Consider the following 25,852-nt stretch of genomic DNA (forward strand, 5'->3'; position numbering starts at 1 on the left):
GTTTTGATTTACTGTTTTGTTTTTATGGTTAGTTACAGATTGGGTTGGATATTCATTGATATTACCAATCTTTCTGTCATTGATATATTGCATATTTAAAGAAATTTATCTAATCTCATACTTATACAGACAGATTAGATAGACTTTACATTTTCGTCAAATATATGCCAATCTTTCCAGTTATTATACCTTGAGCCCTCCTAATAATTGATATTGTTCTTCTTCATTTCATGATATGGAAGCCTTCGGTTGGAATACAATATCAATCAATCTCTTCTTTCACTATTTATGTTATGCATATTTTTATATTTTCCCCTTCCATATAATACTGAAAAATTCCTGAAGCAACGCTAGGATTACGTCCTAGTTATCTTGTTAAACTCAATACTTTTTATGATAACAATCAAAATAGCACCAAATACCCTATGGATTAAAAGCTAAGTTTACCATACTAGCTTATACTAAAGTACAGACAATATGTAAAATAGCCCTAACGAGTACATCGATGTTCACTCCACCAAGCACTTTATCAAATGTTCTTATATTTAAAAAGTCAAAAATAATTTTAACGAGAACTTTGACAAATTTGGTCAATTTTAGCAATTATTAAAAAAATACGGATATTAAGTTGTTGTATTCTTCTTCAATAATGTGGGAATGTGAAGGTGTGTTTGGCAAATGGTTTAGTGCTCAATAATGTCATATGTGTGCCTTATTTCAAGCACAACCTCTTATCTGTTCAAAATTGATCAAAGATAATGGATGTGAAGTCTCATTTCACTCACCTCAATGTGAACTCGTGACAAATTAACTAAGAAGCTTGTTAGACTTGGAAAATTTACACAAGACTTGTTACTTGGTTGACAGTTTAGCAGATCATTTCTCATCTAAAGGAAATTCAAAGTCCATCAATTATTCTTGCTTATCTGCCCAATCTCAAGACTCAGGTTTTAATTCTGCTTCTTGATAATCACACACTATACACTTCTTAACAATCATCCACATATCTATGATCATCTCCGTTTTTCTTATGTTTAGCTTTTGTAAAGAGCAAAATATACCAGGAATCCAATATAGAGAAATATCATAGAAAGATGAGAATGAAGGAAAATAAGGAAAATATTATTCCATCATCTGAAAGGTTTTGCCAGCACCCTTACAGACTAAAAAGGTAAAGCAACAAAAGAGACAAACTCACTAGCAGACAAATGACACGTCTCATGCCAGGAGAAGGTTTCTAACAGTACAAATTAGATAAAAGCAAATAAATACAATAAAATAGGTAAAATAGCTAAGAGGTCCCTTAATACTCCCCCTCAGCCTGAGGAGGAAGATGAAGAAGTTGCTCTCAGCTTGGACAGATCATAATTGTGTTGCTTGACTGAAAGAACCTTAATTAGTAAGTAAGTCAGCTACTTGATCGGCAGATGAGACATACATCGGAGTGACAGTGCCACCCTTAAATTGATCACGCACATAGTGACAATCGATCTCAATATGCTTCGTGCGTTCATGAAGGACTGGGTTTGTTGCAATGGCTAGGGCGGCCTGGTTGTCACACTTAAGAACTGTGGGAGGCAAATTCTTAATGCCCAGATCTTTCAAAAGAGATATGAGCCAAGTAATCTCACAAATAGTGAGGGCCATAGCCCTGTATTCAGCTTCAGCAGAGGACCTGGACACAACAGATTGCTTTTTGGCCTTCCATGAAATGGGAGAATCACCAAAAAAGATGCAAAAACCTGTAGTTGATCTTCTAGTGTTGGGACAGCTAGCCCAGTCATTGTCACAGTAGGCTGTGAGGACAGTAGTAGAAGAAGCTAAGAGAATGCCCTGAGATAGAGTTCCTGCAAGATATCGAAGAATGCATTTTGCAGCCTGCATATGAATTGAAGAGGGTTGATGAAGAAACTGAGTAAGGAGTTGCACAAGGAAGGAAATGTCTGGACTGGTGATTGTCAGATATATAAGTTTGCCTAAGAGGCGTTGATAAGAAGAAGGGTCTGGAGAGGAGTGCCTTTATCTGGGGTAAGATGTAAATTGCCTTCCATGGGAATTTTCAAAGGCTTGCAGTGTGTCATATCAAACTCAGAGAGGACATCTTGAGCATATTTACGCTGAGAAATGAAGAAACCAGCATCTGTTCTATCAACTTCAAGACGGAAAAATACCTCAGTGACCCCAAATCCTTCATATGAAATGTCTATGATAACATAAGCTTAAGATGATCAATGGAGGAGATATCATTACCTGTGTGAGTCACAGTTGCAGTGTGTCCATTTGGGAGATTTATAGATGCATTGATGTGTGAAGCCATATGATTGACAACATTGTGCAAATAGGGTGTCATGTGATCAGATGCCCCTGAATCAATGATCCATTCATCAGGGTGAGCAGTTGCATAGTGGCATGTGATCATTCTAGAGAAGTGATGGTCAATCTTTTCATCAGTCTCTGACCCCTTTCCCTGCTGCATCTGAAGTTTGGGCATAATTTGCATCAATTGCTCAAGTTGTTGAGGAGTGAAGAGGAGTCATGTAGCATCACTTTTATGACTACTTTGAGCTGTGGCAGCCATCTTACCAGTGTCTTGGCCACTTTTAGAGGTCCATTTTGGATTTGTAGAGGTAGATGTGTTCTGATATCCGCCCTTAGGCTTGCTTTTATGCCTAGAATGTCATTTAGGATACCCAGCTATAGTCCAACATCTGTCTAAGCAGTACAAATCTGCACTTTGTAATACATAGCAGAAATTTCAGAGTCAAACTTTGAGCAACTAAGAACTTCTCTTTGAGCCTCCTCATGTTGCAGAGTTGCAGAGGCAGTTTCAATTGAAGGTAGAGGACTTTGCAGCAAAAGTTGGCTCCTTTGAGCATTATAGGAGTCATTTAGGCCATTTAAGAACTGAAATAGTTTCGCTTCCTCTCTCTGAAGATCAATGGAATTAAGCAGAGTTAAGAGAGTCTAATTCCTCCCATACAGCTTTCATGGCAGTATAATAATCATTAACACTCATTTGTTGTTGTCTTTCTTCAAACTCCTAAACTTACTTAATAAGCATATTTTCATAAGGTATGTTTAATTTCATGAAGTTATTTTCCCTTTCAACTCTAATTCTCACACATCATTTATGTTACATCTCTACACAAAACACTAATTCCTCTGCATTTGATGATTACCTAGTAGAACTCAGAATCAGCCTCACTACTTAAGCATTATAATATTGTCAATTCCTACTTAAGTATTTCCTTTCTTTCTTATCTACCCTAACTAAAACAACTGATCATATATATTTTAAAGAGGGTGTCCAACACTCTCATAGGATTCAAAATATGCACATTAAAATTAAGGCGCTTGAATTGAATGATACTTGGATTGTTACCTCTTTCCTTGCTTGTAAAACAACTATTTATTAGATATGGTTCCATAAATCCATTGCAACACGATGGCATCAACACGAGACCATAAACCTGGATTGTTTGCTTTCATAACCGAAGAAGAGGTTTCCGATTTATCGTCGGTTTCAGGAAGGATATGATCAAGAACTTGAAAAGCACGGGCATGTGTTTTAAAAAGTTCAGCCCAAGTGGTATAGAGGCCTTTGCCGGATTCGAGAGGATCACGAATAAAGGAGGTAATGTTGATAATGGAGAGGGCCGGATGAGTTGGTGCGGCGGCGGCACCATTGTTTTGTTCATTGTTTGGCATGGTGGCAGTAGAGTTTTTAGGGATGAAGAACGGCAGAATGAGGAAGAGAGAAAGAAGAGATTTGGGTGGGATTAGGGAGAGAAATTTTAGGAGAGAGTTTTTAGGAAAGAAATTAGGCTCATGATACCATGATAATGTAGAATCCTTGCCTTTCCATTCATTGATAATGTGATATATATACACAAGATATATGTGTGAACATGATAATTACAAATCAATTATATTCCTAAATTACAGCAGAAATATCCATATCTAATACTATTGGATACAAATGGCTCCATAAGACTAAGTGTTGGGCTAGGCCCTTATATGAATTTTCTTTTTGAGAACAAAAATATTCTCTAAGTCACTCAAAAGTTTTGAAAAGTGTCAAAAGATCCGCACAATTGATATGGTTTATGGACAGTTAATTTATGGACACTTACATATCTAACACAAGTGATGAGTTACACACGATGGTAACCTAACCTATAGACCGGAGATCCCAAGAAATAGGTTCAATGGGTAATAACTAATTGTGATATAATATGTGTTAGATCATGCATTTTGAAGTATGAATATCCTAAAGCGATGTTAGGTTGAGATAATAGAAACTCGTAATGAAGTCTATACTCCATTTGGAGTGAAGTAAATTAATTATTTAATTCAATATTGATTTGGTCTTAATTGTTATCTCCCTTTACTTCTCCATTTCCAAATGTGAGAATCGAACTCTAGACCTTTGTTAAGTGGAGGAATGACCTTTACCACTCCACCACAACCTAGTGGTTTATAAGGTAAAGTTAATTATAGTGTACTATTTAAAACAAACAAAAAAAAAAAAGACCAAGCTGCTGCTCATGATTATAAACTAGGTGTGACAAGGTATGCAACCCAATACAAAACCTTAGCAACGGCCAGTTTTCGGATTTCTGTATAAAAGCGTTTCAAAGTTCATTAGAGTCATAGATATTTGATGGGAAAATTATAAAGAAATTCATCTTTTAAAAACAATTTACAACTATATCAAGTCATAATTTTAGATTATATTAAATTAGTAAAATCAGTACTTTTAATATATTTTATAGATTAGAATTTATAAATTAGAAGTCTAGAATATATTTTCTAAGATTTGTGATTTATGAATTGAAATCTAGAATTTTTAAATTATAGTGTAAAATCATAATATATAAAAATAATGACATATTAAGAATTAAGTTTGGTGATATAACTTAAATTACAATTAGTTATGATATTTATGTATTTGACCCATATTTGATTCCACAGGCCTTAATTTTATTTCTTGGGCTTTAAGTAATATAGGACTTCACATATTCAATTCTTCATTGCCTTTGTCTTCTTGTTTGTTTGTTTTTTTTTTTTTTTTTCATTTATGTTTCTTTTGCTTTGGTTTTTGTTGGGCTTTCGTTCTCCTATAAATTGATTATAGTTATTTTTAGGAAAATTATATAGAAATTTATTTTAAAAACTATTTACAATTATGTTAAATTTAAAAACTATTTACAATTATATCAAATCATAAGGATTGAAATCTATAAATTAGAAGTTTAGAATATATTTTCTAGGGTTTATGATTTATGAATTGGAGTGTAGAATTTTTAAATTATGATATAAAATCATAACATATAGAAAATAATGACATATTAAGAATTAAATTTGGTGATATGATTTAGTTGTAATTTTATACTTAAATATGATATTCATGTATTTGATCCTTCTTTTTAACAACAACAACAACAACAAAGCCTTAGTACCGAAATGATTCGGGGTTGGCTAACATGAACCATCATATAAAACCGTGAAATCAAGTCATGTCAGCGACACAAATTCTCTCCCTCAACTCTTTCCTATCAACTACCATATTTTCCTCAATCCCCAATAAACTCATATCAGTCTCGATCACATTCCTCCAAGTTTGCTTAGGTCTTCCCCTACCCCTCACCACTACATCCCTTTGCCACTCTTCAGTCCTCCTAACCGGCGCATCAAGCACTCTTCGTCTTACATGGCCAAATCACCTTAATCGAATTTCCCTCATTTTATTCTCAATAGATGTAACTTTTACTTTTGTTCTAATTATTTCATTACTCACCTGATCCTTCTTTTTAACAAAATAAATAAATAAAGAATAACCGTTTTTTTAAAGTTATTAGGTTACACTAATGGTATAAAAACAAACAAATTTTGTTACTATAATAGGAAATTTTAGATCAATTATACCATTCCGATAAAAAAAAAAAAAACATAGTTTAAATTTACATTTTCTAACTAAATAATAACGAAAATTAGTGAATTTAGTTCTCAAAATAGAAGAAATGAATTTAATACACAGTCATATGATCATATTAGTAAAAAATAGGATTTGTTTAATAAAAGGTTGAGTGATAGGGATACAACCTGTGATCTAGTTACTTCGGCTGATAACAACAATAATTTTCAGCAGCAAATTGGTGAAGAGGAGTCGTATACATAAGAGGAAAGATGAGAAAAGACATTAGATACAGATACAAAAGAAAACGAGTAAAAATTGCAGAAAATAAAATAAATAAAAGCTGGAGGGAACCGATGGTCGGATTGTCAACCGGTGCAACCCCGGTTTAATATTGAAAAAAGAAAGAATTTGCCATTTTTTACGGAATTAAGAAAAAACGTTTGGGAAAAGCTAATTTTGATTGGAAAAAACTAGTAATTTGCAATATTTATTAACAAAATTGAAAACTTACAAGGAAGCTGGCTCAAGCTCCTATTTCAATGTAGCATCCCCCAGACGAGGGATGGTTTAAGGTCAACTGTGATGGGGCCTGTAAAGGCAACCCGGACTTTGCTATCGCAGGTGGCAACATTCGTGATGCTAGGGGTGTTTGGAGAGGCGGTTTTGTTATGAATCTAGGAATCTGCTCACCAGTTCTAGCAGAATTATGGGGTCTTTATTTTAGCCTAAATCTGGTCTGGGAGAAAGGTCATAGGCGAGTTGTGATTGAATTGGATTCGCAAACTGTGGCTAATTTCATGACCGATCCGATCCACGCACATCATCCTTTCGCATGGATTATTACACATTGCCATCGCTTCAAAACCATGAATTGGGAATTAAGGGTAACACATGTTTACAGGGGAGAGAATAGGGCAGCTGACTGGATGGCGAATTTCGCAGGTTATTATAGTTTGGGCTTTCAAGAGTGTGTTGCGCCTCCTACAGGCCTCCAGCTGGTTCTTTCTGACGATTAGAGGGGTGTCACGTTACCTAGGATGGTGACGAGTTGGATTGTTGTTCCTTTTTCCCCTCTTTTTCTTTATGTTTTTTTTTTCCGGACGTTTAGCCTTCCCCTATTTACCAAAAAAAAATGTACTCCCAACTCAATGATGCTTTTTTTTTTTATAACACAACCCAACGATGGTTTAGTTACACATTTTTATAGAATTTTTCTCCTAATAATTAGTTAAAAGATCGTAAAAACTCTTTACTTATTGACTACTTGTTGACTAGTGGAAACATTTCTTTCCTAAATGGGATGTAGAAGATTAATTTAGAAGATTATTTTTTTTTTCTTAAAAATTACTTCAAGTGGTTAATTTTTACCATCAATTTCACATTCATTATTTGTCTTTTTTAAACTTGGAGGGTGTTTGCTTCAGTTTTTCGGATGAGCGTTTAAAGTTTCATTCCAAAGCGCATGAAATATGGTGTTTGGTTAGGTTTATATAACCACAACGTTTAACACTTTCTCTGAAAACTGCAGCGTTCTGGAGCGTTTCACGAAAAGCCTCTATTTGGAGCTTTTCATAAACAGCTGTTTGTAGTTATATATATATATATATATATTATTGACAAAAGTATCCTTCTTATTTCCATAAAATATGTTTATTATTTATATTCTTACAACATAATTATCGGAATAACAAGGTTTTGTTGCGTTCAATAAAATTTTTATTTTTTTATATAGATTATTTTTTTATTAATTTGTGTAACACATATTTTATTTTATAATAGGATAAAGTGTAAAAATACCCCTAATATTTTTCAGATTTTCCTTTTATAATTTAATCTTTGATTAATTTAAAACATGTACATTTTAAACATTTTAAATCCGAACAGCAACAATTCAATATAATTTACCAAACACTAGTGATTAAACAGTCAATAACAAACGGCTAACAGCTTACTGCAAGTTAACAGCAACCGCAACAACTATTAGTTAATAGCTGAACCAAACAGCCCCTTATAATAGACCGTTAAAAAGATCTAATGTCATATAATATATTGACATATTTCAAATTCTTTTAAACTCTATTTATCTGTTATATATCTAAACGTCAAATTGATAAAAAAAAAATAACAAACTAAAATTTGTTTATAATTTTATTTATATATATTTTATAAAATGATTTAAAACTAAATATATATATTATTTATTTATGATGTTATATGATCCGACTAAATACTCGTCTTATGTTGTTGCAATGTTCCGTTCTCGCTCGAGGAGGGTTCCTTGGATGCTCCGCGGTGACTAGTTAGAATGTTTAGACCTGTTGTTCGGGTTCAGTATTGTGATTTCTCACATCTTCCAAATAGCGGATAAATTAGCAAACTATGGTCGTTTGCAGCCCCAGATCGTTCATTGGAACATTGTCCCGGACTTCTGTTTTGGTCTGATCAGAGATAATATGTGGAAGCGACCTTCGTTTGGTTTCACTTAGTTTTATTACTTGTCTTTCGTCTTTTGTATGAATTTTTTTTTTTATCATTAATAATATCTGGGTCGGAGTTTTAAGAGAGACGCCAACCTAGTTGGGATCTCTATGCTCCCTCTCCATCTTCAATAATAAAACAAAAAAATGATCCGACTAAGTAATCTATCTTTATAAATTCGATTTGATATTTTATCTTGATAATATTGAAATTTCTTACAGTTGATGTTGATATATTTTCTCTATTATCTCTGTTTAGAGATATAATATAATAAATTGATAAAAAGACAGGTAAAAATTTAATAAAGTTGCACTTAAGTTGCAAAGAATTGGTTTAAGAAAAAGCTACCAGATAGACCCAAATTCATTCTCCACATTTGCTTTACTCTCTTTCTTTGAAGTTGAAATTAACACCACACCAGACAAAGCTACATTATAAATAACTAAAAAAAAAAAAAAACTCAATTTGATAATCCATGAGATGGACCAAGTTTTTCTACTAATGCATGCTATAATTATTCTTATTCATTCAATTTATCGACAGATATTTCATTAAAAAAAGAAAAGGAATGGAATCTCTAAAAGGTTGCAATTAAACTATGAATCATTGGTTATAAGTAAAGTAAAGCAAAGCAGCAAGAATCAAATTTAAAGTTGAAGTTCTCTCATTTTCTTTTAACCTTTACACGTTGCATTAGCTTTTCTATATTCATTTCAATGATGAGTCATGATCTCCATCATCATCTCATCTGATGCATAATCCACCTCAGACGAATTCGAAGACTCCCCTGTGTCACGTGCCAAAGATTTATATCCAAACACTGCATAAAATACACCCCTCAGCCCACGTAATGACTGTCTCTTTCTACCCATTTTATTACCATTATTTACTCTTCCTCCCTCGCTTAAAAACTGGCAATTATTTGAACTTTTATGCCAAAATGTGGGACAAGAATGCGCAAAACATCCACTTTTATTTCCATTATATGAAATAACCTCTTTTCCTGACCCACTTCCTAACATGATCCCCTCCTCCGCAGCAGCGTCAGCACCTTCCTGCAGCTTCAATGCCGCCTCAAGTTTCGTCAACACATTTGACATTGTAGGTCTATCATTTCTATTATTGCGCAAGCATTTCACTGCAATTTTCGCATAAATCTTCAAACTCTCTGGTGCGATTTCACCCGTTAGATTTGGATCGATGATTTGATCAAGCGTGCCTTCTCGAAAATGCTGCTTGGCCCACAAAGCTAGGCTGTGCTGCTCCTCGTCTAGCTTCATATCTACGGCTGGTCTTGCACATAGAACTTCAAATAACAATACTCCAAAGCTGAACACATCAGATTTTACTGTAAGATGGTTTGTAAAATAGTACTCAGGATCTAAATACCCAAATGTACCCTTCACTTCTGTCGTGACGTGGCTACGTGATATGCTTGCGGGTCCTAGCCTTGACAGTCCAAAATCAGAAACTTTAGGGACCCAATTTTCATCTAGTAGAATGTTGGAGCTCTTGATATCGCGATGAATGATACAATGCTCCGCACCTGTACGATGAAACACTATCAATTTTTAACACGACGATATGAATATAAAGACAAGTCGTTTAATACGATTATTATTTTTATTGCATTTATATTATATAATTCAAGAGAAGACTCTGGTTCGTGATCCTGAACAAAACTTATATTTACTGATGGATAATTCTGTCGCTATATATAAATATTTTGGTCAGTTATTTCCAGTAATTTGACAAATTTGAGGCACAAATGGAATTGGCGACAGATATTTCAATCGTAGTTATTAAACCGCGGAAATATCTGGTTTCTTATTATTTTTTTTATTCTGTTACACTAGTGTATATATCATATAACACGATTACAACAATTTATTCTGACATTTTTATAGCATGAGTACGACAGTCCATTTTGACATTCTTACCTGTGTGAAGGAATTTTACTCCGCATGCAGCACCGATGCAGATTTGCAGCCTTTGTTTCCATGACAATGGAGGATTCTGTGTCTGATACAGATGATCCAGGAGGGTTCCATGTGCCATGTAATCGTACACCAGAATCATCATATGTTCTTCGTTGCAGTAGCCGACGAGAGATACTAGATGCCGGTGGCGAAGCTTGGAAAGCATTTCAATCTCAGCCCAGAATTCCTGAGAACCTTGGGTTGAAGTTGGTTTGAGTGCTTTAATGGCTACTGGTTTGTTTTCATTGTCAATGTGACCTTTGAAGACTCTGCCAAAGCCACCGTTTCCGATCACAAGAGCTCTATCAAAATCGTTGGTTGCATTTCTGATTTCCTCAGCTGTAAAACGGCGGCAAACCCCTTTCTGAAGTGATTTCGTGCTGTCGTCGGTGAATAATCTTGGCCTTTTGCAATAACAGAAAATTAGGAGTCCTGCAAGAATTAGTATCATGACTCCAAGAACTGTAGCGACACTAATGGCAGCGATTTTTGTGATGCTTATCTTGGATTTGTTTGCTTGATTGACTGTTAATTTGCGCTTAGTCCGAGCTTCAGAATTGTCAATTGAAACCATCTCTATTCCATTGATAAATCCATATGAATCATCAGATGGAGTAAACGTTATATTCAATAACTGATTCTCTTGTACATTGAGGAAGAATTCTTTGGCAAAGGAATCAGCAGGAGTAAAGCTGCTAAGGAGAACTAAAGAACTTATTTTAACACTAAAAAGGATCTTAGAACTGTTGAAATGATCCATGGCTGGAGTCTCCCTGAAGTAGAAGCGTATAATTTTCTGGCCTGAAGTAACATGAAAGGTGTATGTCAATTGGGAGTGAAAAATTCGAACTGAATTATAGGGGATAAGATGATGATCGGAGATGGAATCAATTGTACTATTTGACTCTGTTAAGGAAACAAATTTTGAGTGAATATCTATATCTCCAATCCACTCTCGACCATCTGCGCCGGTTGAGTTGCCGGAATCTCCACAATTGACAAGGATGTTATGAGTGGGGTGGAAGATCTCTGAGAAGTCGCCATGAACTGTGATAATTAGGAATTTGAGAAAGATGAAACATAATTTGCAAGAAATCAACATTGAAAACTAGGACAACAAAATGCTAATGGTAAATTATGAGATGAAGATGTTGAGAAACATGAAATAAAAGATGGTAATACAGAAGGGAAGATGCTGCTGCATGGTTGGAATCTTCCGGCCATACATTATCCAAATTTTTTTATTATATTCAATAATTCTTTTTTTTATTATTATTTCCTTCTTCCTTTTACTGGTCTCAAATTCGATTCCAATTAAATAAATCTATAAGGTAAGATGAGAATCCTTAATGTAATTAAGTTCCAATCAATCAAGATTATCTCAATAAATATATACCTAGTATAGATAAAAAAAAAAATATCATTTTCTTTAAAATAGTTTTTTTCAATCCTTTTTAGGAATGTTAGGTATGAATTATAATCTTTTATCCTTAATTTCTTAGATTATTTGTTTAACGGATAAGCTAACCTGTGCCTCATGGCACAGGTTTATCTTTGATATTAATTACTTTTTACCATAATAATTACTTCTTTTGGCTGTAAATGTAAGGTAAATTACACCCATGGCCACAGAACTTTATTCATTTCATATTATGACCACTCAACTTTATTTTTTTTCGGTATGGCCACTGAACTTTACACTTTTTAACATCGGTGACCACTTAACTTCATTTCTTCCCGATATGGCCACTGAACTTTACACTTTTTAATACCGGTGGCAACTAAATTTTAACTAACTTCTCAAAATTACTGTTAACGATCTCAAAATGAAAATATTCAAGAATTAAAGTTGTTCAGAACGACATTTACCATGAAACCACATTTTTTATTTTTGAAACTCACATTTTTTGAAAATCACATTTTTTATTTTTAGCCTTCAGTGGTCGTTTTGAGGCTAAAAAATCCAAAGCCTTAATGATATTCTAAGGAACTTTAATTCTTGAAAATTTTCGTTTTGAGGTTATGTATGTGTTGTTTGGTTAGGAGAGAGAAAGTGAATTTTTAGAGAGAGAAAGCTCCGAAAAATGTGATTTTCAAAAATAAAAAATGTGGTTTCATGGTAAATGTCGTTCTGAACAACTTTAATTCTTGAATATTTTCATTTTGAGATCGTTAACGGTCATTTTGAGAAGTTAGTTAAAATTTAGTTGCCACTGATATTAAAAAGTGTAAAGTTCAGTGGCCGTACCGGGAAGAAATGAAGTTAAGTGGTCACTGATGTTAAATAGTGTAAAGTTCAGTGGCCATACCGGAAAGAAATAAAGTTGAGTGGTCATAATATGAAATGAATAAAGTTCTGTGGCCATGGGTGTAATTTACCCTACATTTACAGCAAAAAGAAATAATTATTACGTCAAAAAGTAATTAATATCAAAGATAAACATGTGCCTCATGGCACAGGTTAGATTATCCGTTTGTTTAATCTTCTTTTCCCAATTCCAATCCAATCCATCTCTTAGAGCAACATTAATGGGTGTTACAAGCTTGTTACATAAACAAGCTTGTAACACCCAACCACTAAACCTGTTGTAGCTTTGGTGTTACAAGACAAGGTGAGTTACATAAAGAAGGAACAACCAAATTGAAAAAGTCATACTTGAAATAAAAAGCAGTAAAATGGGTTTTGTACATCACGCAAGCTTAACAATTGGAGAGTGGATTACATACACTCTATATGGAGAGTTACCTTTTTTCATAAAATATTAAGTGGCAGACGATGAAAGGGCTCACTCTTAATTGCTGCAGGTTTCATATTTTAAAAGGTAACTTTTTATTATTTATAAAATCATTTTGGTTTTTAATTTTTTATAATAACATCTTGTAACAAAAAGATTTAGTGGGTGTTTTTTACTAATGTTTTTTTATACTGATGTGGTACTATTTTGCAATTTTGTGAGTTGCAACCAGTAAACTTGCTCTTAGCCTTTTGTTAATCTTTCTAGAAGTCCTAAACATGATGGGATAGCTTGGAATCTTGAGTTCAATAATTTGGTCCAACTTTTAGTAATGCGGGAGACAGTAGGAAATTATTTATGCAATTCCGGGAAGTTTGACATATGACCCTTCAATAGCTTTTCTCATTTTCCCAAACAAAGTGAGTGGCATGCTGCTTTGTGCATATCCAACTTATTTAATCATCTTTTTCTAAAGTAATGCTTCCATACACTATTGATAATCATGTTCATATTAAATTACACTTTTTCTTTGGATGAATTATATAAGTCTATTCATTAGAAAAAAAAAATGATTACTTGTCAACAAATACAAAAAGGAAAGCTAATTACTTTTGAATAATAAAAGTTCACATTTAACTATGTTATTTTAAATTCATAAATTCATTACCTCTTTATGTTGAATGAATAATGAAAGAGTCCAAATTTATTAAAAAAAAAAAAAAAAAAAAAAGCAAATGTGGATGATATTTTGATTATAGATGTTAAGGATAACACATCCATATATTAAGTATCCAATATTTGGTCCTCTTTATTTTATGAAATATAAAAATTGTTTTAATCTTTACGTAATATTAGAGTTTACTTTCTTAAAAAAATATATATATAATACTCTTGGAATATGACGTTCATTATAAATATATGGGTAAAAAATTCGATGTTAGAGTTATCTAGAGTATAACAAAAAAAAAAAAATTCAAGTATAATAACTAAGGGAGTATGTAGTCCGAGTATTGTAAAATTTCTCCTCACTGGTAGAAAAAACGTCATTACTAACGCCCTAATTGTAACTGGCTATTTTTCAATCTGTTACAATTACAGATTTGTAACAATCTGCACGATATGTCGTCACAAATAGTTTGGTCAAATCTAGTTGATTGGATTATTAGTAATGGCCAGAAGTAGGCCACTACAAATAGCTTTGCTTGTCTCGATGTTTCTTAGCTTCTCTAGCTTCCTTCAATTTTTCCCTAACAACTGCCACTTATGTTGCGTATTCGATTAGAGAATGTTCATGGACTCTTGGACATGACCATGATGAAACGAGTTGTTGCTTAGTGATTTCATCCATAAACTTTCTTTGTTTTTTATTCAAAGAGCCCAGGCAGGCATCCGTTTGTCGGTCGAACTTCGAATTAGCCTAGCATGTTGCCATTTGTGTCCATGGGATCTCGGTATCTTAGTACTTGAGTTGGCGTTGAAGGAATGTTGGATGATGTAAAGGATCATAGAGCTATTTAACGAAGTCATGGTGTTAATCTTTTAGATCAACATTTACTGCACCAATTAGATATCGTATTAATGACTTCTTATCTCTTATTTTGCCTAGGGCCCATAAGATGTCAGGACCGGCCTTATCTCTCACCCAATATATTTCGGCAAACAAACTGGATCCAGTTATCAATCAATTAATAGCAAACAACAACAACATCAAATACCTAACGACAACAGCAATCCGTTAACAACTATGTGCCAAACAAACGGTAAATTATTGGTCTGACATACAAATAACGTGTTGCGTTGGTATACAGTAAAATCTCCTAAAAGAGTTAATATTATATGTTTTTAAAGTATAATAAGAAAAATATGATTTCTTTTTTAATACCCAAGTAAGAATAGGAAGTATAAGAATGAAGACACGAAAGTCAAAGATGAAGTCACACGAGTAAGGATCCATTGTGAGAATTAAGGAAAATCTATATTATCGATGAAAAGTTCCATCGATATTTCTATTATATTCAAAATTTGACACGCATTTAACATCACTCGTAAAAGAAATATTGAAGATGTTTAACTCGAACCGAATATTGGTTCTAGTTCCACCACTAACAAACACCATAGCAAAAACAAACATCACCATTTAACAATTATGTACAAGAGATTCTACGGCAACACACAACATTATACAATTTTCAAAATATGATGAGCTACGCAGGTGCAGACTTGGTGGCATCCGAGGAGAATGCAGAACGAGTACCCGATTCAAAGCAATAACTATCGGTGACTCCAGAAAAACTCGTACTACTTGCTTCAACTCTACTGAAATCATATCTGGGAGCACAAAATGATACCTCCGGATACACTGGATCATCAATCCCCTTCTTCTCGGCATCTGCAGCTTTTTGTAGCTCCAATGTAAACTCTAGCTTCTCCTTTACATCATGCATAGATGGTCGTTCAATCCCATTATCTCGAATGCAACTCTCTGCAATCTCTACAAACTTATTAAAACAATCTGCTGATATTTTCCCCATCAAATACGGATCAATTATGTCATAAATCGTCTCATTTTCGATGCATTTTCTCGCCCAATTCGCCAGGTTCCGTTGTGCCTCATCCAACTTATTGTTCAGTGGTTTCCGAGCACATAATACTTCAAACAACACTACCCCAAATGAGTAAACATCAGACTTTTCTGTTAATTGATTGCGTCGAGCATATTCTGGATCCAAATACCCCCATGTTCCCTTCACCATTGTACTAACTGCTGTGTTGCTTAAACATATTCTTGACAATCCGAAGTCTGAGACTTTCGCAATCAAATGTTCGTCTAACAAGATATTGTTCGTCTTGATATCTCGGTGAATTATGGTATGCGCTGCGCCTGTGTGAAGGTAGTCTAATCCGCGTGCAGCGCCAATGCAAATCTCTAGCCTCTTCTTCCATGGAAGTGGATCCTTGATGTTATCGTACAGATGCTCTCGAAGCGTTCCATTGATCATATAATCATATACGAGGATCATTTCGGATTCGTCTGTGCAGTAACCGATTAGAGGTACAAGATGTACATGTCGGAGCTGGGAAAGCATCTCGATCTCCGTTTTGAATTCATGAACCCCTTGTTTGGAATCCTGATTCAAGCGCTTGATTGCAACCAGGGTTGTTGCATCATCGATTTCGCCTTTGTAAACATTCCCAAAACCACCCTCGCCGATTATGAGACTCTTGTCGAAGTTGTTCGTTGCAGCTTTGATTTCGTATAGAGAAAAGCTGCGGCATAGTTCTTGTGGAAGCGAGGAAGCTTTTGATCTCGTAGACTGCCCCTTTTGAGAGCTCAGGCGTCTGCAGCAGGAGAATAATCGAGCATACGAATGCTTCTTCCCCGTCCTGAACTTCTTCACGACGAGGCAAGACACCAAGAGAATAATCAAAACACCAATCACTAACCCTCCAATTGCAGCAATTAGCAACGTTTTGTTAGTGTTGGACTTGTTGGATGCTGGCAATGGTTGAGCTGGGGCTATAGCTGGTTCCGGAGAGAAACTTGGTTCCGGATTTGGTCCGGAAAGGTTACCATCGGAGTCATTTAATCTGAGAACTTCCATACCATTCAAGAAAGCTTCAGGAAACAAACTTTTCGGATTTGGTCGTATAGTAATGATAATCTTGTAATCCTGAGTCTCTCCTTTATTTCCAGCAGTCACCAAGTAATCCTTATAAATAGGAATAAGGCTACCACCGGTTAATTCAACAATATCAACACCGATCTCAGCAGTTTTATTGTCTACAAAGATATCGAATCGCCTTTCGTTCACTTTCACGGTCTTGTAGAATTCACAGAAATGGAGTCTAACCAGATAGGTATATCCTGGATGAACAAGTACACCCCATGTCAAATTCTCCATAGTCTCCGATCCCAGAAATCGGTTTGAGAGATACACATCATCAGGTGCTACAAATTGTTGAATCTTCGAATAACTTAGATTAGCAACTGGATTACTTGTAACGTTGCTGATGGAATCAAGATAACTAAGATCATCTTTCCATTCTCTGTAAATTCCAGTGTCATCTTCGGGTTTAATGAAGCTTCCACCAACGTTTAATCTACAAACAGTTTCAAGCGCAGTGTGGTTTTGGACTCTTAAACTCCTCTTTTCCCCGACGAATTTAACCCCTTGATCATCATCTGGCAGGGTGTGATAAAGATTCGACGGCATTGACAAGATCTCTATCCCATTAATAAAAGCGTAGGAGTCATTCAGAAAAGGGGTAAAAGTGATGTTCAAACTCTGTTCTTCCGCAACATTTACACAGTATTCTTTGATGAAAGTTTCTTCCGTCCAGTTACCAGCGAAAAGAGAAGCACTGAAGTTGCGGAGAAAAGTGTAGGCTCCGACTCTAACATCGAACCGATCTTTGTTCCTTTCGAATCCTCCTGAATAATCAGAAGGATAAAAGTAAAGTCGGACGAACTTTTGGCCGGAGGTGACAGGAAAGTTGTATGTGAACCCGGACCGGGAGGTTCGGGCAGTCATATAAGGTATAGAAGGTGTAGAGGTGCCTTGGTTAAGGGCCTCAGCAGCTATTGGTTTGTTATTAGAGTCACCAAAAGGACCAAACTTTGAGCGGAAATCAGCAGCCCAAGTCCGGCCATCAGGAGCAACAGTGCTCTGTGCGGAGCCGCAGTTGAAAAGAATGGAATCAGTGGCATTGTAATAAGAGAAGACGAGGGGAATATGATGGAGAAAAAGGAGAAGGATAAACATGGAGAGATGATTCATTGGTGGAGGATGATTATAATACCTGATTTCAGATATTTATTGCAGAATTACAAATGAGAAAGTGATTAAATTTCAATTTTTGAGTCGTTCTTGATAGACTATAGTGGGAGACTTGGAGATTGATAATGTCCTTTGCAAGCTTTCTCACGGATAGAGGGCCCTTCGTTACTGGGCATGTTTTTCTTGGTACTTGTCATCATGGTTTATTGATCCTATTTTCACCTTTTTTTTTTGTTATTGTTTATTAAAGGATTATTACATTAAACGGAGTTGAACAAAAACACTCCCTGTTTGGGAATTAGCTGTTAGCGGATTACATTAGGTGTTAGCTGATTACATTAGCTGATTTTACTAGCTGTTTGTGTAGACCTGTTTGGTAAAAATTAGCTGATTGATAATAGCGGTTTGTGCAAAAAGACGAATAAAGGCATTTCTTTTTTTAATACATAAAAATATACATAAAATAATTAGGGCTAAAAAAGTCCATTAATTTTAATATTGCAAAACGCTAATTGAAAAAGCTCCTAAAAGGAGCTTTTTCTAAATTAACGTTTTCATCCCAAACACTCCAATCAGCAGTTTCAGTGGTCAAACCGCTAAAGTTGATCAAAACCGCTCTTTTTATCCCAAAACACTCTTTACCAAACAGGGATAGGAAAATATGTGTATGTGTTCAAGACTAAACTTCAAATCCGTTTGTTTTATATGTTGTTTGGTGTGCTGTTTGTTGTTTGAAAAAACTGTTTTTCAATAAAGTAGAGATTCTATTCTTTTATGAAAGTCTACTTTACATAGAGTTATAAAGACTTTGAATGAAGATATACTAGTCGAAAATCCGTGCATCGCACCAGATATAAAGTTTTTATATAATTTAGATAAATAAATAAAATGATATATTTTATTTTGAGTAATTTTATATTATAATATAAAAATAATTTATATTATATATATTTCAAATTAATATATACATATATTTTTTATTGAAATTCAAATCATATTAAATTAATATTGAAAATAAAAAATTGATTAATTTTTATATGGAATTTTACTTAAAGGTGAACGATTTATTTATTTTTATAAAATTTAATGAATGATTTTCAAAAAATTTAAATGGATTTCTATAAAACAATGATAATAATAATAATAAAATAGGAGATTAATTAAGAAATATATTAAGATACAATGAAAATTAAAAAATTGAATTAAACTACAATTAAAATTAAATAATATATATAAGATACAAAAGAATTAATATATATTGAAATGGAAGTAACGTTAGTATATTATGCTATAAATTATTAATGGTGCACATGAAAAGACTTTATCAATTCAAGATGTTACATATATCCATTTAGCATTTGCTTTAAACAAATTCAATTACATCTAAAAAAATTCATAAAAATTAGTCACAAATTCATCTTAATAATAATCATTTTTCTTGATGAAATTTCATGATTACCAAGTATTCGAATTCAATTATTCATTAGACAATTGAAATTAGCTTAAGGTGATGATTTCTCCTATTTTCATCTCGTAATATCTAATTTAGACATTCAATATCAATTTGTTCTTCATTCTTTCACTTATAAAATAACAGTCACGCTCGCAAATATCACTTCTTTCGCTTCATTAATATTTTCTAATAATTATAGATTTTTTAATTTTGTAAACAAGAATATGAAACAAACAAAGGAACATAAAACAAAAATGAAGAGATGAAAAAGACAATTAGGAGAGAATTATCTTTCTCTCTCTTTTTTTCCGAAAGTAAGAAAGAATGTCAAGATATAGGCATATAAAGAGGGGAAATATTTTTTGCCCATTAATTAAATTTTTTATTTTTTCTTAATGAAATATTAAGTCCATAAATTAAGTTTAGTTAAATATAATTAAATCGCAATTGTAACCACTCAGTACCAAAAAAACGTTTTATAATTAATATATAAAATTAATTCTATTAGTTTGAATCCTTATGATCAGTATTTGAGAAATTGAAGAATTCAAATAATAATATTTTTAATTAATATTTTCCAACAACTTGTCTGATGATCATGTTTTATTTTCATATGTTAAAAACTATTCAAATACGAACAATTTTTTACAAACCACGATATAATGGTTAAAAACTATATAGGCCAATGTTGCAAAAATAATTATCTCAATCTTAAGTGTATTGGACACTTACAATCTCTCTGTCTAAATGATTGGGGGAAAAATAACTTCTTGATGATATAATAATAATAATAATGATATAACATAATTTATAATTGAAATAAACATCATTGTAAGTATAATATTTCAATACATCTTTAATTATTTTCTTTAATATATGTCTCCAATTTCAGTGAACAACTATTGTATGAAACTTTATATCTATTCGTACCAAAATATATAAAATAAAAAATACAATATATCAGTTAGATAAATTCAAATTAAAAAAAAATACTGGACTTCACCAGGTTCTGAATTTGAATTAAACCTAATAATTAAGTTCATATAAAGCCGAAAATCTAAATTTTAGTTAGAGTTAATAATCGAAAGGATTCCATCTAGCAACATATACTAAAAAAGAATGCAAATGTACAAAATCTTTATTTTAGTCATTTTGAAAAAAAAATAGAAAAGAAAACATAGATAAGGTAGCGAGAGTTATGGAACCTAGGTAACGGCAGAAATGGAATTTCATCTCTGAAATTTGAAACTATAACAACTATTGTTTTATAGAAATAAAGCAACAACGCAAATGAAAACAAAATAACTACAATATATAAAAAAAATCGAATAATTGCCTTCAGAAACATGAAGATTTGCATAAGATAGTGAGAGGTATCGAATCTGGGTAACAGCAAAAATGGAATTTCATCTCTGAAAGATGAAACTATAACAACTATTGTTTTATAAAAATAAAACAACAACACAAATGAGAACAAAATAGCTAGAACATATAAAAAAATCGAATAATTACCTTCCGAAACATAAAGTTTTCTTGTAATTTTTGACAACTTTTGCATTCCCTGATTTTAATTTTTCATGTATCTTCTATTTCTGTCGAATTTTTTCAATTGGAGATATCATTTTGAAAAAAAAGATAAATAAAAAAAATATGGATAAGATAACGAAAAGTATGGAACCTAGGTAATGACAGAAATTGACTTTATCTTTGAAAGATGAAACTATAACAACTATTGTTTTATAAAAATAAAGCAACAACGCAACTGAGAATAAAATAACTACAACATATAAAAACAAAATTGAATAATTACCTTCAGAAACGTAAGGATTTCTTGTAATTTTTACACCTTTGCGTTTTCCGATTTTGGTTGTCCATGCATCTTCTATTTCTACCAGATTTCTTCAATTGGAGATATCAAAGTCTAAATTCTCAAAATTCTTGAAGAAAATGCTATTAAATATAGTTTATCAATAGAAATCGCCCCTAAATAGATCTGAGTTCTCAATGAAATAAAAACAAAGTTATAAGACTATATTATTTAAAGCAAGAACAAAATTATAAAACTATATTATAAGAGTATAAAAACCAAAACTAATACATCACCAAAATTAAAGGTCGGGGAAGACCTTGATTTTCGATTATCAATGAATATACTGGTGGAATACTCTCTATCATTACCAATGAATATAGTGGTGGAATACTATATATCATGCTTTATATATAAGTTTATTTGTGACTTTTGGATTTTCTTTGCTTTGTGTTTTTTCATCTTCTTGTAACTTTTACTTTCTTTTATTACTTTAATTAATGGGCTAATAATTAATTAATATATTATAAGTATAAATATGTTATTATTAATTAATTAAATCTTTTTTATTTTGATTTTTTCCTACATTGACAATCATAAAAAAAAATGCATCTAAAATATTTTTCCTCATTTCTCTCTGCTTCCGCTATTATATATAGTATAGATAAGAGAATTCATTGCTCGCATCATAACAATTCATTATGAACAAAATGCATATTTATGGAAATAAGATTGGAGATGTCACCTCTGGATGTCCATTTTTATTGAGAAGAATTTTCCATTTTCTTATTATTTTTATCTACATGTCTTTGTGTAAAGTAAAATTCATTCTAAACATTATATTTTAGGGGTTAAATCGGTTACATTATAAGATATTTTGACTAAATTTATCTACGTACATAGTCAATATGCTAATCTATTGGAACACGGAACATATAAAGTTTAATTATTAGGGATAAGGTATCAAAATAGACCTATGGTTTTTGGCGAAGTATCAATTTAGGCTCCGCGTACAAAATAGTACCAATATAGGCTTAACGTTTAAAAAAGAGTATCAATTTAGGCATCGAGAGCGGATTGGACACGTCATTCATATTGCTCCGTTAAGTTATGATTTCTCCTTCCATGTACAATTAACAGAACTTAACGGAGTAACATCAATGACGTGTCTCGCTTCGTTATCGATTCCTAAATTGGTACTTTTTTAACGTTAAGCCTATATTAGTGTTATTTTGTACATGGAGCCTAAATTGATACTTTCCCAAAAACCATAGTCCTATTTTGATACATTATTCAGAATTATTATACTAATTATTTTTATATCATTGTTTATATATATTATAATTGCTAATTATTATTAAACATTTATAATGGAGTGCCCTGACCTAGGGCTCAGGCTGTAAGGGGGCCCAAAATATTTATCACTAGTGGATGTGTATATTTTTTTTGAAAGCAGACTTCCAAGCAGCGGATACATGGCATCCCAATGAGGTTGGCACCCCCTGAAAGCCCACGAGCTCAGAGCCGAATATATTAAAGAGAACGGAAAAGAATTACAGATAAAAAAGAAACGTGTCTTAAGTCTAGGCGAATCGGTACGCAGACCATCCACTCGAGTCTACAAAAAAAAAGCTGAACAAAAATTAGGGACAGAATCCCACCAGTAGGTGCTAGACGCAGTTCTACCGTAGTTGGCTAAGGCATCAGCCGCCTGATTGCCTTCCCTGTAAACATGGGAGACCACGAATGTCATGTTTTCTAAGTGTGCCAAGCATTGAAGCCAACCTTGTCGGACCTGCTAAGGGACAGCGAGAGATCTTGAGCGAAATAAGCTAGGGTTACTTTCTTTATGAAAGATTATTGCCGTTATATATAGTTACATTTTAATGCTATATATCTAATTAAACAAATGATCAAATAAACAATTTATTCATTAATATTAATATCCCAAAACAATTGTCTTTAGGACACTAAACTCCAATATTCTCCCACTTGGACTAAAGCCAATTGTTCCTGAAACTAATACCAGAAGAACTAAGATGTCTATCGTGAGCTCTTTGTGGTAATGGCTTGGTCAACGGATCTGCAACGTTGTCCTCAGTGGGCACCTTTTCTATTCTCACATCTCCTCTGGCTATGATCTCCCTAATGAGATGATATCGCTTGAGATAATGTTTGGATGCATTATGAGACCGTGGTTCCTTTGCTTGTGCAATGGCTCCATTGTTATCACAGTACAAAGTAATGGGATTCACAATGTCAGGCACCACTCCTAATTCTGTTATGAACTTCCTAATCCAAACAGCCTCCTTTGCCGCTTCTGCAGCTGCGATGTACTCTGATTCAGTTGACGAGGAAGCAACGCTTCCTTGCTTGGAACTCTTCCAACTAACTGAACCTCCATTCAGGATGAACTGGTATCCTGATTGGGATCTATAATCATTTTCATCAGTCAGATGACTAGCATCTGAATATCCTTCAATTTTCAATTCTCCTTGTCCATATATGAGGAACATGTCTTTAGTTCTTTTAAGATACTTAAGAATGTTCTTGACTGCAATCCAGTGATCGAATCCTGGATTCCCTTGATATCGGCTCGTCATACTCAATGCGAATGCCACATCAGGTCTAGTGCAAAGCATAACATACATGATCGAACCAACCGCGCTGGAGTAAGGAATTACAGCCATGCGATTCTTGTCACTGTCCGTTTTAGGACATTGAACATTAGATAACTTGACACCATGGACCATTGGTAAGTTACCTCTTTTCGATTCATGCATGTCGAAACGCTTTAGGACTTTGTCAATATATGTAGACTGGGATAGTCCAAGCAGTCTCTTTGATCTATCCCGATAGATCTTAATCCCTAAGATGTAGGCTGCTTCTCCCAAGTCTTCATGGAGAAATTACTCGATAACCAAACTTTTACTGTTTGCAATATCGCAACATCGTTTCCCATAAGTAGTATATCATCAACATATAGTACTAAGAAAACGACTAAGCTCCCACTTGTCTTCTTGTAAACACAAGCCTCTTCTGAGTTTTGTTCGAAACAAAATTGTTTTATGGTTTCATCAAAACGTTTGTTCCATCTTCTAGATGCTTGCTTGAGTCCATAAATGGACCTTTGAAGTTTGCAAACCTTGGTTGCATTCTTCGATGTGAAACCTTCAGGTTGCATCATGGATACATCCTCAAGTAGGTTTCCATTTAGGAAAGCTGTTTTCACATCCATTTGCCAAATCTCATAATCAAAATGAGCGGCAATTGCAAGAAATATTCTGATGGATTTGAACATGGCTACTGGAGAGAAAGTCTCGTCATAGTCAACACCTTGCCTTTGACGATATCCTTTCGCTACTAACCTAGCTTTGTAGGTATTAACCTTTCCATCCATGTCTGTCTTCTTCTTGAAGATCCATCTGCACCCAATGGGTTTTATCCCTTCGGGTGGATCAACCAAGGTCCACACTTGGTTAGTATACATGGAGTCCATTTCAGAATTCATGGCTTCAAGCCATGCTTTAGATTCTGGACTAGTAAGAGCTTCTTCTTAGGTTTCGGGTTCATCGTCTAACACGGGAACCAGTTCGTCATCTCCCACTAGAAAACCATATCTAACTGGGAGTTCACGAATTCTTTGAGACCTACGAGTGGGATATGACACTTGTGTTTCATCTAGTGAAACGGGTTCGGGTTTAACTTCTTCCGCGTTTTCAACATGTGATTCCTCTTGAACTTCCTCAAGTTCAATCACGCTTCCATTCTGTGTTTCTTCCAGAAACTCTTTCTATAGAAACACTGCGTGTTTGTATACTATTACCTTTTGGTCATCTGGATGATAAAAGTAATATCCCATAGTTTCCTTTGGGTATCCAATGAAGAAACACTTGTCAGATTTGGGATCTAATTTATCTGACACAATACGTTTGACGTATGCTGAACATCCCCATATTCTCATGAAAGAGAAGATGGGTTTTCTACCAACGAACAGTTCGAATGGTGTGGAACTTGCGGATTTGGTTGGAACTCGGTTTAAGGTAAATAGGGTAGTTTCTAAGGCATAGCCCCAGAATGATTTTGGAAGAGAAGTGGTGCTCATCATGGATCGTACCATATCTAGTAAGGTGCGATAACTCATAAATTCTTCAGAAAGATATTCTCCACCTCAATCAGATCGAAGTATTTTGATAGTCTTTCCTGTTTGATTCTCAACTTCATTCTTGAAGCATTTGAATTTCTCAAAAGCTTCTGACTTGTGCCTCATCAAATAGATGTAACCATATCTGGTATGATCATCGATGAAGCTAATGAAGTATCTGAATCCTCCTCTTGCTTGGACTGACATAGGACCATATACATCTGAATGTATTAATCCTAGAGTGTCTGATACACGCTGACCTTTATTGCTAAAGGGTGTCTTTGTCATTTTTCCTTTTAAACATGACTCACACGTTCCCATCGATTCACAATCAATTGAGTCTATAAGCCCATCTTGATGTAGCTTAAGCATACGTCTCTGGTTTATATGGCCTAAACGACAATGCCACAAGTAAGTTGAGTTATCTAATCTAAGTCTTTTGGTATTAATTGTGAAAGCAGAAACTTTATCATTCAAAACATAAATCCCATTCAATGATATTCCTGAAAAATAGAAAACTTTGTTTCTATAAAATTCGCAATTATTGTTCTTAATTGA

At 33.7% G+C, this 25,852-nt stretch overlaps 2 protein-coding genes across 2 annotated transcripts; both read right to left on the reverse strand.

Moving 5' to 3' along the window:
* Window positions 1–9,016: 9,016 nt before the first annotated feature.
* On the reverse strand, window positions 9,017–11,682 carry LOC136208240 (putative receptor-like protein kinase At5g39000). The gene is made up of 2 exons (XM_065999037.1): window positions 10,339–11,682; window positions 9,017–9,944 (listed from the first exon to the last, which is right to left on the reverse strand). The coding sequence occupies exons 1-2, from the start codon at window positions 11,477–11,479 to the stop codon at window positions 9,112–9,114; spliced, it is 1,974 nt and encodes a 657-aa protein (XP_065855109.1). The 5' UTR covers window positions 11,480–11,682; the 3' UTR covers window positions 9,017–9,111.
* Window positions 11,683–15,074: 3,392 nt separating this feature from the next.
* On the reverse strand, window positions 15,075–18,064 carry LOC136208231 (receptor-like protein kinase FERONIA). The gene has a single exon (XM_065999027.1). The coding sequence runs from the start codon at window positions 17,888–17,890 to the stop codon at window positions 15,317–15,319; it is 2,574 nt and encodes an 857-aa protein (XP_065855099.1). The 5' UTR covers window positions 17,891–18,064; the 3' UTR covers window positions 15,075–15,316.
* Window positions 18,065–25,852: the final 7,788 nt, after the last annotated feature.

The sequence above is a fragment of the Euphorbia lathyris genome, chromosome 1 (assembly GCF_963576675.1).
Source record: "Euphorbia lathyris chromosome 1, ddEupLath1.1, whole genome shotgun sequence".
Taxonomy (NCBI): Eukaryota; Viridiplantae; Streptophyta; class Magnoliopsida; order Malpighiales; family Euphorbiaceae; genus Euphorbia; species Euphorbia lathyris.

Coding starts and splice junctions, on each gene's coding strand:
- LOC136208240 (XM_065999037.1), bottom strand. CDS start 11,479: ATGTTGATTTCTTGCAAATTATGTTTCATCTTTCTCAAATTCCTAATT. Junction 9,945..10,338: donor AGTAAAATTCCTTCACACAG/GTAAGAATGTCA, acceptor TTCATCGTACAG/GTGCGGAGCATTGTATCATT.
- LOC136208231 (XM_065999027.1), bottom strand. CDS start 17,890: ATGAATCATCTCTCCATGTTTATCCTTCTCCTTTTTCTCCATCATATT.